This window comes from Rhinatrema bivittatum, chromosome 8, assembly GCF_901001135.1.
Source record: "Rhinatrema bivittatum chromosome 8, aRhiBiv1.1, whole genome shotgun sequence".
Classification (NCBI taxonomy): domain Eukaryota; kingdom Metazoa; phylum Chordata; class Amphibia; order Gymnophiona; family Rhinatrematidae; genus Rhinatrema; species Rhinatrema bivittatum.
The window spans coordinates 110,759,438-110,773,190 of NC_042622.1; the positions used below are offsets into that span (position 1 = coordinate 110,759,438).

The 13,753-nt window shown below is 44.2% G+C and overlaps 1 protein-coding gene across 2 annotated transcripts in view; it reads left to right on the top strand.

Moving 5' to 3' along the window:
- The window catches only part of PPP6C (protein phosphatase 6 catalytic subunit), a 73,468-nt gene extending 62,777 nt beyond the window's left edge, over nt 1-10,691 (top strand). For both annotated transcript variants that reach the window (XM_029614486.1, XM_029614485.1), the window contains exon 7: nt 9,695-10,691. In XM_029614486.1, the coding sequence (XP_029470346.1) occupies nt 9,695-9,943 (249 nt within the window). In that variant the 3' untranslated portion in view covers nt 9,944-10,691. The remainder of the gene's footprint in view (nt 1-9,694) is intronic.
- The last annotated feature ends 3,062 nt before the right edge of the window (nt 10,692-13,753 follow it).

Here is a 13,753-nt window from a genome sequence, read left to right on the forward strand (position 1 = left end):
CCCTGACAGCATGGATGTTACATTGGTTAAAAGATTGAGTGGTTGTATCTCAAGTGCTTATAGCTTCACATAAGCCTTCCACATGAAAGAACTATTCTTCGAAATGGAAAAGGTTTACTTTGTGGTGCAAACAGGATATTGATCCTTTCACCTGCCCCATTACTTCTCTACTAGACTACTTATACCATTTTTCAGACTCTGGTCTCCAGACTTCATATGTAAGAGTCCATTTAAGTGCAATCTCAGCTTACCATAACAAGATGGGAGATGCATCAAAAGGAGACTCATGTGTTCTACTTTTGAACCCATGAATTCCTGTGATCTTAAATTTCTCACATGGAAGACTATATTCCTCATAGCCATTACATCAGCTAGAAGGGTTAGTGAGTTACAAGCACTTGTCATGTACTCACCCTACACGTAATTCCTACATGACAGTGGTTCTCTGTACACATCCAAAATTCCTTCCCAAGGTAGTTACGGAATTCCACTTGAACCAATCCATAGTTTTACCCACGTTTTTTCCAAGGCCTCATTCTCATCAAGGAGAACGGGCCTTACATTGAACTGTAAGTGTGCGCTAGCATTTTACTTAGACTGCACTGCAGTCCACAGGAAATCCACTCAGCTCTTTGTATCTTATGATCCAAACAAACCGGGTAAAGCAGTGGGTAAACATACTCTATCCAACTGGTTAGCAGATTGCATACAGTTTTGCTATGAAAAAGCAGGCCTTCTCTCCAAGGGCGAGTAAAGGCACATTCAGTAAGAGCAATGTCAACCTCAGTAGCACACTATATCATTCAGTGCCAATCCTTGACATATGTAAAGCAGCAACATGGAGTTCTCTTCACACCTTTGCAGTTCATTACTGTTTGGACAAAGAAGGGCGACAAGATTAGGCCTATGGGCAATCTCTTTAAGAACTTATTTCCGGTTTAAACCCAACTCCTTGTACAGCCAACCTGCTGTGATCTTCAGCTGACTCATTTTCAACAACAATACTTTACTGTTGCTTCACTACAAAATGTCTCAGCCTCTAGCTTGCTAATCACCCATATGTGAGGACTAGCATCCTGCTTGTCCTGGGATAAAGCAAAATTGCTTACCTTGTAATAGGTGTTATCCTAGGACAGCAGGATGTAGTCTTCACGAAACCCACCCGCCACCCCGCGGCGTTGGGTCAGATACGTTTTATTTTATTTTTTGCTAAAGCTTATTGCTACATACGAGACTGAAGAGAGACCCCTGTGGTAGAGAATATCATGACATGCTGGGCATGCTCAGTGGCCTCACAGTGCCAGTCAAAAGTTTCTAGAAACTTTGACAGAAAGTTTTCCGCAATAGGGCTCCTTCAATGACTTCACCCATATGTGAGGATTGCATCCTGCTGTCCTGGGATAACACCTATTACAAGGTAAGCAATTTTGCTTTTCCCCGTGCCTTCATACTATCAGAGTTTTTGTGCAGAATAGCAAGAAGCATACTGGCTGATAAAGATGGATCATCAGTAGCTGTGTTGAAGGTACACCCCTTCAAAACTCTGTTCTAGTTTAGTAAAAGATGCAATGAGAGCCACAAAAGTTGATGAGACTGACATTCTCTCGGTGTGCTTTGACCCTGTGGTCATTGTTTTCATGATCGGATCCCTATGGACCTGTTTGTCTTTTTTTTTTTTTTTGTTTGGTTTTTTTTTCCTTCTGCAGTCTGAGTGCTCATTTTCCGTGGATAAGCAGTCTGAATTAGCCATGATCTTTGGGTTGATGCCCTCTGGCAACGAATGGACTTCTCTCACAGCTAGCAGAACTTTTTGCTCTATTGAGCATCTGTGGCAGTTCCTGCCCAGACAACTCCTATAATCTCCTTTAGTTTTTTTTCACCCACATGGGAGCCCAGGTGGATTTCTCTCTTCATTTCATTACCTCACAAGTTTTCTGTTTCTTTGACAAACCCCTGCTACTATAATCCCACAAATGGCACTTTTCAGTGCCACTATTTCAAAACAAAAAAAAAAAACTTGAAGAAAATGGTAATCCCTTCAAGATCTGTGAATGGTCATTTAATGTCCATGTCACATACATTGTGTTATCAGCTCGGCTGTCCAGCCTGTAGCAAAATGTTTCCATGAGCTGAAAAGAAGAGGGAGGAAAATCGAGGAACTGTCGGGCCCGAAGAAATGACAGTCTGTCTACATCTCACTTCCCAGCTGACACAATGAGTATCGGCTCCTCTGCGTCAACATGGACTAGACACCCCAAATCTCCACTTAAGAGGAAAAGAGAGAGGGTGAACAAATTGCCATAAAAAGGCAAAAGGCGAGTCCATTGGTACATACCACGATGCAGGCCTTGAAACAGCTGACACTTGAAGCCCAGGGCCTCTGTCAAAACAAAATCTTCAAGCATCAACAGTGCATCAGACAAAAGAACAAAGAAGCACCTGATGCAAGCCACGCTGGCAAATGGAAGAGAAGCACCCAAAGCCAATTACATCAGTCAATGATGTATTTGAAGCGCCCGGCACTCACAGCATCGGTATAGTCTGTGCAGACCATAAAATCCTGGTGAGGCGCACTGATAGTTTCGAAGCCCTCAATGCAAAAAGACACCTGACACTTGAAGCAGCCAGCACATAAGATACCTCCAGTTATGCCACTTCATCCCTTGTTTTCTCTGACATTCCTGGCTATGAAATTCAGGAAAAAACTTTACAACTCCTTAGGGAAGTTTTCACATACCACTCCCCATGGGGGGGAACCAGTCACAGTCCAATAGACTTCACATATTCTGACTGCAGCATTACTGGTGCCTTATTGTATCATGTCATACAGGTTACCTCCACCTATTTGCATGGTGCCTGTAAGCCACCTGATAATCCAGGGCTTACATTTGGAGGGCCCAAATTCAAGATGTTCTATAATTCCTCTTGCATCTACAAAATCTTTGTCCCTACAACCTGAACCCATACTTGTACCGGAGGAAGATGCAGATCCACCATCTCCGATTTAAGAGGCTGCAAACTTCTTTGGAAAAACTAATATAATCAAGACTTTTTTCTCCCGGGTTATGGTGCTTTTCCACCTGCCAAATAAAGAACAAAAGGTATCGCCTAATCAACATCCAACAATGCTCTTCACCAACAGATAATAAATATTATGTAAAACGGAACCGCATCAGCAAGCCTTAGACGACGTGCTTAGTAATGAGCTAAGCCGTCCAGTCTTTTCTATCATTTGCGGCCCGATAGGGATTTTGAAAATACACCAACCGGTGCTAAAGGTATCTATAATTGTTTGTTTATGCCTATCAAATATTCCTTATAGTAGTTGAAAATTCTTTTATATCTCCAAGGACTTAGACTCAAAAAATGACTCGACAGCGGCCGTGTTTCGCAGCTCCTAGGTTGCTTCATCAGGAGTCAATGTCACAACAAGAAGTCTTTTCAGAACGGGACGCTGAGTCTCCAATTTTTTGGCCGCTGTTGAGTCATTTTTTTGAGTCTGTCCTTGGAGATATAAAAGAATTTTCAATTACTAATAAGGAATATTTGATAGGCATAGATAAACAATTATAGACACCTTTAGCACCGGTTGGTGTATTTTCAAAATCCCTCTCGGGCCGCAAATGATAGAAAAGACCGGATGGCTTAGCTCATTACTAAGCATGTCGTCTAAGGCTTGCTGATGCGGTTCCTTTGTACATAATATTTATTATCTGTTGGTGAAGAGCATTGTTGGATGTTGATTAGGTGATACCTTTTGTTCTTTGACTTTTAAGTATATAGGTTCGCAGTGTGGCTCTTTGCTTTTCCACCTGCACCACTAACTCCTGTTCTGCCACACCTCCCATTAGATACTGTACTGGGAGCACATCCATTCTCACCACAGGAGAAATCCTCAATGGATGCACCTTCTGAAGACAGAGCAGCTGGGTTTTCTCTGTCACCCACTCCTCAATCACCACCTGCATTTTCACAGGATATCATCCTTCCTACCCATGTGGCAATCTATCATGAAGTATCGATGGGTCCTTTCCATTGTGCAACGGGAATACCATCTCAACTTTGCCCACCTTCCACAACTACCTCATTTGGTGACTGTTCACATCAACTGTCAACATAAACAACTTCAAGCAGAAATACAAGGTCTACCTTTCCACCAGGCCATAGAGGTAGTTCCTCATTCAGAGGAATTTCCTCATTCCCAAGAAGTCAGGAGGCCTCTGACCAATCTTAGACTTCCAACTGAACATCCACCCTCAGAAGGAAAAGTTCAAGATGTGCAGAGGAAGTACAGTCTTACCCTTTCTCAGACAGGAGATTGGATGTGTTCACTGGACCTCCAAGATGCATATGCGCATATCCAGATTCATTCATTTTGCTGGAAATACTATGTTTCCAGGTGAGCGACAACCACTGCCAGTACAAGGTAATCCTTTTAGGATACTCAGCAGCTCCACAAGTCTTCACAAAGTGCCTAGTGGTTGTTGCACACCTGCGACACCAAGGGATCCAAGTGTTCCCTTAGTTGGATGACTGATTAATTTCAGCACCAATTCAGACAGCCATGCAACAACAATCCCTTAAATTTATCCAGCTTCTCCAGGACTTGAGTTTTCTTGTAAATTTCCCAAAATCTAAAATGATTCTGACCCAGTTGCTCCACTTCATTGGGGCATTACTAAATACAGAAAAATCAAAGATGTACTTCCCCTCAAAATTCTGAGCCTTACCTCTTCATGTCTGCCCTATTCAGTAGTTCATGGGCAACATCTATTCAAGTTCTGGCAGCGCCAGGGCATATGGCGGTGGAAATAACCGTAGTGCTTCACACGAAACTATATATGTGCCACCTTACAAAGGGGAATCTGAGCTCAGAAAGATTGATGGAGGCAATCACTTTCCTCAATTGTGATTTCACAGGAAATGAAAACAGAACTGTCCTGGTGGCTATAGTCTCCCAACCTGAGGATGGGCGCAGATTTCTTCCCAAAACCCTATCAAATAATAGTAACAACAAACACATCCATGCTAGGCTGGTGAGCGCAAGTACTTTCACACCAAATACAAGGGATGTGATTGGCGTTCGAGCATCTGTTCCACATCAACTGACTAAAACTTCATGCAGTCAAATTTGCTCTGCAAGCCTTCACTCATATAATCCTTCAACATAAAAGCATACTGATACAGACAACTATGTTCTGTGTCAACAAAGAAAGGGGAATAGGTTCTTGGTTGCTGTGCTTAGAAACAGTGAAACTTGGCAATGGGCACTTGATCATCAAGCTTCCCTACAAGAAGTGTATGTAACTGGCATACAAAATGCACAAGTGGACAAGCTCAGAATACTCACTCCACATGAATGGTTCCTCAGACACTCCACAGCTGTCTGAATTTTCCAGCAATAAGATTACCCAACGACAGACCTATGTGTTGGGCAAAACATCAAAGTAGACAGATTCCCCCCCCCCCCCCCCCCCCCAAATCTGATGGCATCCTCAGCAGATCGCACAAGATACCTTTCTGCTCAATTGGGGGCACAACCTGATGTACGCTTTTCCACCCTTCCCACTAATTGGCAGAACAATCCATAAGCTGATCAGGGACAAGGCTCATATGATATTAATTGCCCTGACTTATTTGATACAGCTGTCGTCACACCCACTAATATCACTGGCTAATGGTCCCATGCTGTTAACACAAGAAGGCAAGCTCTTGCATCCAGAATCTCTTCATCTCACTGCATGGATGTTGAATGCTCAATGATTAAAAAGCTATAACTGCCTTATAGAAGTAGAGGACTTCCTTCTTGCAGCAAGGAAACCTTCTGCATACCACGATTATGCATTCAAATGGTGCCGATTTACTTTGTGGTGTCAGGCTAGGGGTTTAGACCTCCAATCATGCAACCACAAATCATTAGTGTTACACTTTCACCCTCTTCTCTACTTGGGGGTTTAGCAACATCTTCAGTAAGAGTTCCTCTTGGCACCATTGTGACCTACTAAGACCAAATCAAGAATTCTGTAACTACGAATGAAAGGACTGTGGGAAAATTTCATCCACCAATCACTTAGCCACACCCAGGGCCTTTAAATCCAATCCTCCAACAGTTCATGGAGCTTCTGTTTGAACTAATGGAATTGGCACCTTTTTAAATTCCTTACATTCTTGGTAGCAGTCATCTCAGCACATTGCGTAAGTGAGCTACAAGCTCACTTACGTAATGGTTCACTATTCACCTAATCTTCAACCTTTTCATGACAGTGGTACTCCATGCCAACCTCAAATTCTTATGCAAGGTGGTAACTGCATTCCACATCAATTGATCCATCATTTTCCCAATGTTCTGACCATGAGGGAGAGAGACTACATACTTTGACTGCAAAAGAGCACTAGTTTACAAAAGCAAAACATTTTCAACAAACTTTGCAACTGTTTCCTAGGACTCTAATTGACTCTGAGCACCAGTCACCAAACATACTATGGAGACTTGACTAGTAAATTGCATCAAACATTGCTACAACGCAACTGCAACTTTGTGGTCCAGTAGGAGCACATCAAATATGAGCAATGGCAACATTAGTAGGAAATCAGCAAAGGTATCACTGGAGGACATCTGCAAAGCAGTAACCTGGTCCTCCATAAACACCTTAACTTCTCATTACTGTCTAGACCAGTGGTTTTCAACCTTTTTCTATCAGGCCACACCTGAGAGAAGATGCTCACATGCATGAGACTAAATATAAAAGAATACTCTGCATCCACAGGAATCTCCTGCTTCCTATGAATGAGTACAGAGTATAACTAAGATATTTCCCTGTACAACTCACCATACAAAAAAAAGATATTCTGGTGTCATCACAAACTCTCTCTACTACCAGGTGCATTGTAAAATAATACAAAACCAGGAAAAAAAAGAACCCGACTCTGTACATGTTTGTTAAACCTACCATAACAAAGCAGCAATAGCTCTACCCATGAAAAGGCAGCAGTTTACCACCAGTGCAATTTCATATTGAGAAAATACAACAAATAAGTCTGATACAAATCTCTACATGGTACACCTCAATCACACACACACAGAATACAGATAGGTCAGTCTGCAACTAATGTAGAATAAAATATTACAAATGCGGAAACAAACTGGAATGGAAACACCAAGACCTTCTGCATGCAGTGCAAAACTGGAGAACTAGAAACAGAAATATATTTCCTCCTACATTAAGCAAAGTTCAGATAGAAGAAATGCATATTCTCAAAACTGACATTATGGCTCTTGTACCCAGTCACTCCCCTCCATGCCCCCAATACCCCTCACTTCTCCCAACTACTGTCATCCCTTCACATGTTCATATCCCTGACCAACATTTCTGACACCCCACACTCCTGCATCCTCTTCCCTGTGCCACCTTCTTTCCCTGCCAGTCCCTCTCCCCTTCCCTACCCAGCAAACCTCTGACCACCTCTTCCCCCCCCCCCACCCTTCCTCCACCACTCCCTATCTCCCAAGGCCTTTCTGCCCAGCACATTTCCCCCTCCTCCTGGCAGCCAGCCAGCATAAGAGACTTCAGTCTAATCCAGAGACTTCCTCTCACTTTACCAGCAGCAGATGAGAGGAAGAAGATGCAGCAGCAGTAGAATTCAGCAATGGATCTATAGAGCACAAAACTCTCCCTCATGCTCCTGCTTTCATGCCAAGGCCCCATGGGATAAAGAGCATCAGCAGCCTCACTGCCAGGTCAGGCAGAAGAAGATAAAGCTGGTGACCTGCCAGGCCCATATGAACAGGAGTTGGAGATATCTCACTCTGATCTGGATGGACGAGAAGGAAGCAAGCGCAGCTTCCTCTCCTACCCAATAAAAGAGAAATCGGTCAACTCCTGTCCAGACTGATGAGGAACGAGCAGCCTTCTGCTGAGTTTGCGACACACCTGTTGAGAACCATTAGTCAAACAAGCAAGCAGCTTCAGATAGTACTGTCTTTTCTACAGTGCTGTCTCAAGTTCTCTCTAGTTAATCTGCTCTCCACTGGGAAGTACCTGGGTTGCCAAAAAACAAAACAAAAAAACAAACAACCTAGGAGCTTTACAGAAGGGGACAGGCTTGTACCCACAGGCATGAGTTTTTTTTGTTTTTGGGGTTTTTTGTGTGTGGTTTTTTTTTTTTTTTTTTTTTTACAACCCTCAACTTGGGACTCCCCAGAGATCATGGCTAATTCAGATTGCTTATCGATAGAACAAATTTGCTTATTGTAAACTGTGTGTTTAACGTAGATAGCAGGATGAATTAGCCATGAGCAACCCACCAACCTCCCTGGAGATCAGATTAATTTAGCTCTATGTACTGAGGAGGTTACGGGTGTTGCCTGTGTAGAAACTGCTGCACATGCTTGGTAGAGCAAAAAACTGAACTAGCTATTAGAGAAGTCCATTTGTTGCCACTAGAGGGCATCAACCCAGAGATCATGACTAATTCATCCTTCTAGCTATGGAAAATGCAGTTTATGGTAAGGAAACTTGTTCTAATGTTAGTCTTAATTTTATTTTGTGCATGTGAAAAACTGGTACTCTTTATTTTAATGGATGTTTCATTTACAATAAAACTTTTGTTTTAAGACCAGCACACTATCTGGCAAATTTTAAAAGCCCTTTGTACACCAAAACCAGGAGATACACGCACAGGGCGGGCCGGCGCATATTGAGCTTATTTTATAAGCCGTCCAGTGCACGTATCTCCTGCTGCACGCACAAGTCAAGAAGGCCAAGGAAATTTGCGCATAAATACTTGTGCACACAGATATGTGCCGGGGGTCCCCTGCAGCAATAACTTTGCTACTACTATGGATGGTGTGTAAGTAATAAAATCTAGGCTAATCAGCGGGATTTTAAGTGTTTGTGCTAACAGGGGGAAAGGGAGATTATTAAACTAGAGGGGTTGGAAGTCCAATCCCTTAACTGGATGAACTGGGAAAACTATGTATGGTGTTGGCGTGTGTTCCTTGTAAAATTTCCCCACTTACGCAGTAAAAGCAGCATTTGTGCTCCCCTCCAGGTTATTTTATAATATGCGTGCATATACACATGTATATTATAAAATGGATGCATCTCTGGATGTGAGTCAAGCGTGCGCACATATGCACCTGTGTGCCTGTTTAAATTTACCGTCCCTGTGAATATGCTCAGTCTATTCATGTTGCCAAACTGACCTCGAATAAGACATGCTGGGACTTCTAGCCCTGCTTTCAGAATAGAAAGCATTGGACAGGGGGGGGGAGGTGGAGGGACTATGGCAACATGAGTGTGAAAGCCACACATGGTGTAGAGTCTCACAGGTGATCTCTGATAGGTAGTAAGGTCCATGGCTCAGTTGACTATTCAAAGCAAATAATTAAAATGTGTCCTTTTGTATATAATTAAAAAAAAAAATCCCCACTACTTTTTTGACTTTGATTTACTGGATGAAAAAACTACACGCTCTAGTCTTCCTCTTCAGTAAAGGCTGCGACTTGGGGGGGGGGGGGACACCCCAAATAGCATTAGAGCAAAGATCCTCCTCTACCTCTGTCCTCTGCTTAAAACCTGTTACTGTTCAAGAGGAGAAGTTTCAGTATTCTAATGTATGCCTTTCATACTGTTCTCTGGAGGTTTGTAACCATTTCTTTGGTTTTTTTTTGGGGGGGCTTATGAACTTGCAGTTTGTCCACATCAATAACCTGAAACTCATCTGCCGCGCCCATCAGCTGGTGCACGAAGGCTATAAATTTATGTTTGATGAGAAGCTGGTGACGGTTTGGTCGGCTCCTAACTATTGCTACCGCTGCGGGAACATTGCATCAATCATGGTCTTCAAGGATGTAAATACCAGAGAACCAAAGTTATTCCGGGCCGTCCCGGATTCAGAACGTGTAATCCCACCTAGAACGACCACGCCATATTTTCTCTGAGGCCTTCTCATCTATTCCCCTCCCCCCCCCCCTCAATTTCCTTTATTTTTTTTTTTATTGAGCACTTTGCTGCTGAAATGCTGTATTGCTTTTTTTTTTTAATTATCTAAATGTATTGTACATTATGTCTATAGTAATATATCTGTACTAATGTCCTCACTTGCCTTCTTCCTTCCATTCAGCAAAGCTGACTGCCTTGTAAGGTGTCTTTGACCTTTAAATCACCACTTACACCTCTGATTTAATGTGTATTTTGGCATTGAAACAGAATTAATTTTTTGTTTTATAAATTAGAGCAGTGTTAAAATTCCCCCCTCCTTCATAGAGTTATATCTTTTGAATGTTTTTGTTGCTTTTATTTTAACTTAGGTAAAAAATTGGTTTTTTTTTTTGTGGGGTTTTTTTAAAAGAAATTTCAGCAGCAAAGTTATTAGTGCACATGATGGACAATTAATGTATTGTGTTCCATACACATGTCTGAGACGTAAAACTGAGTTTTCTATTTCGGGTATTGTTTTAAGTGGATATAAAATATAGTGACCTGAAGGACTGGCCTTTTCTCGTTTTTATTGGTTTTAAATACCGATTTAAAATACAGATACTGCTACAGCTATTGAACTTGTACATTAAAATAATTGTACTGATCGCTTCTTCCCCCAGATTCTTTGTATTTTAATAAAGTAAAATCTTAAATGAAAACCCACCTAGAGTATAAATATTATAAATAAAAGAAACTTGCATTGTCAAATTTGCAAATGTATTTTATTTTTCTGAAGATGGAGAAAAGGTTTTTACTGTTTAGTTGCTAAATTGAAAGTTTGGAGGTTTTAAAAAAAAACCCCCATTTCCTAGCGTGTAGCAGATGGACTCAAAACAAGTGGGTATAATGTGCTTGTGCTAGCAGTTGGAGACGGATCTGACGTCAGCACGGGTACGTATACCCCCGCAGGAAGTGCAGCAATTCAGTAATTTCAGTCTCCAAAGCAGTTTGGAGCTTCCAACGCTCGCTGAGCGTTCATCCAAATTCTACTTGACTAAATTCTTGAAGACTTCCATTTGAAGATCGAGCCCCGTACTCCTGCGGTGATACCCTACGGTCCCTCCCCCAGTTGAGTTTCCCGAGGCGATTTCCGTGGTCCCTCGGAGGTGAGAGCCTCGGTCCGGTGGCCGAATCGCGGCAGGGACCTAGCCACCGGGTGAGAAGGGCTCGGGCGCGGGGTAGAGGCGGCCTCGGTCCCGACCCGTGCGTGGTGAGGACTTAGCCCCCGAGTGAGAAGGGCTCGGGCGCGGCTTAGAGGCAGCGGGTGCACTTTCTTCAGCTCCCGCCGGACAAGTTTGTGGAATCTCTTTGTTCACCCCTCAAGAGGGCGGCACTAGAAGTTACCTTGCGGAGGCTCCTATCCCTAAAAGCCATAATCCCAGTGCCTGCATGGGAGGAGAATTCTGGGCATTATTCCATTTATTTCATAGTACCCAAGAAGGAGGGCACTTTCAGGCCCGTCCTGGACCCAAAGTCAGTCAACCGGCACCTACGGGTCCCCAGCTTTCACATGGAAACCCTGCGGTCTGTCAAGAATGCAGTTCAGCCAGGGGAGTTTCTCACTTCCCTAGATCTGTCGGAAGCCTACTTGCATATCCCAATCCATCGGGATCACCAGCGCTATTTATGCTTCAAAGTCCTGAATCAACACTTCCAGTTCCGAGCTTTACCCTTTGGGTTAGCCACCGCGCCGCAAATCTTTACCAAGGTCATAGTAGTAGTGGAGGCGTCACTAAGGAAGGAAGGAATCCTTGTCCATCCCTACCTGGACGATTGGCTGATCAGGGCAAAGTCCCCGGAGGAGAGCCACCAGGCAACCAACAGAGTTATATCTCTTCTGGAAAGCCTAGGATGGGTAGTAAACTTGAACAAGAGTTCCCTACAGCCTTCTCAGACGCTGGAATACCTAGGAGTCCGATTCGACACCCAGGAAGACAAGGTCAGTCTGACCACCAAGAGGAGAGCAAAGCTCTGGAATCGTCTGCAGGCCCTGCTGAGCGCCACGGGGCCCACAGCTTGGGATTACCTACAGGTCCTTGGCCTTATGGCATCCACGCTGGAGGTGATACCATGGGCGCGGGCTCATATGAGACCATTACAACGCGCCCTCCTATCTCGGTGGAGCCCACGGTCACAGAACTACACCGTACACCTACCTCTACCAGCCAGAGTGCGGAATCAGATACGGTAGTGGTTGCAGCCCGGCCACATGAGCCGGGGGTCAAGAACGTCCTCCCCAACCTGGACCCTGCTCACTACAGATGCCAGACTGAACGGATGGGGAGCACACTGCGAAGAACTCACCGCCCAAGGGCGGTGGAACAGAGAAGAGTCGGGGTGGAACATCAACCGACTAGAGGCACGGGCAGTCAGGCTAGCGTGCCTGCGATTTGCCCACAGACTTCGAAACAGAGCGGTCAGAGTGATGTCGGACAACGCCACCACAGTGGCATACATCAACTGACAGGGCGGAACCAGAAGCCAACAGGTATCCCTAGAAATAGCCCCCCTGATGACTTGGGCGGAAGCAAATCTCCAGGACATCTCCGCCGTCCACATCGCCGGGAAGGACAACACCACGGCAGACTTCCTCGGCAGAGAAAGCCTAAATCCAGGGGAATGGCAGCTGTCGCCCACAGCTTTCCAGATTATTGTGGATCAGTCGGGGACGCCAGGCATGGACCTATTAGCGGACAGGTCCAACGCTCAAGTACCCAGATATTTCAGCCGCAGGCGGGATCCTCTATCCCAGGGGATTGATGCCCTGGTACAGCCATGGCTTCAGGGGATCCTGCTATATGCCTTTCCTCCATGGCCCCTGCTGGGCGCCATTATACACAAGATTCAGCGGCACAGAGGCCTAGTTCTTGTAGTGGCCCCAGACTGGCCAAGAAGACCCTGGTACGCAGACATGAGAAGACTACTGGCAGGGACTCCGTTTCCCCTGCCTCCACACAGGGACCTGCTGCGGCAAAGTCCCATCCTCCACGAGGATCCATAAGAACATAAGAAATTGCCATGCTGGGTCAGACCAAGGGTCCATCAAGCCCAGCATCCCGTTTCCAACAGAGGCCAAAAACCAGGCCACAAGAACCTGGCAATTACCCAAACACTAAGAAGAACCCATGCTACTGATGCAATTAATAGCAGTGGCTATTCCCTAAGTATAATTGATTAATAGCCATTAATGGACTTCTCCTCCAAGAACTTATCCAAACCTTTTTTGAACCCAGCTACACTAACTGCACTAACTACCTTCTCTGGCAACAAATTCCAGAGCTTTATTGTGCGTTGAGTGAAAAAGAATTTTCTCCGATTAGTCTTAAATGTGTTACTTGCTAACTTCATGGAATGCCCCCTAGTCCTTCTATTATTCGAAAGTGTAAATATCCGAGTCAAATCTACTCGTTCAAGACCTCTCATGATCTTAAAGACCTCTATCATATCCCCCCTCAGCTGTCTCTTCTCCAAGCTGAACAGCCCTAACCTCTTCAGCCTTTCCTCACAGGGGAGCTGTTCCATCCCCTTTATCATTTTGGTTGCCCTTCTCTGTACCTTCTCCATTGCAACTATATCTTTTTTGAGATGCGGCGACCAGAATTGTACACAGTATTCAAGGTGCGGTCTCACCATGGAGCGATACAGAGGCATTATGACATTTTCCGTTCTATTAACCATTCCCTTCCTAATAATTCCTAACATTCTATTTGCTTTTTTGACTGCTGCAGCACACTGAGCCGACGATTTTAAAGTATTATCCACTATGATGC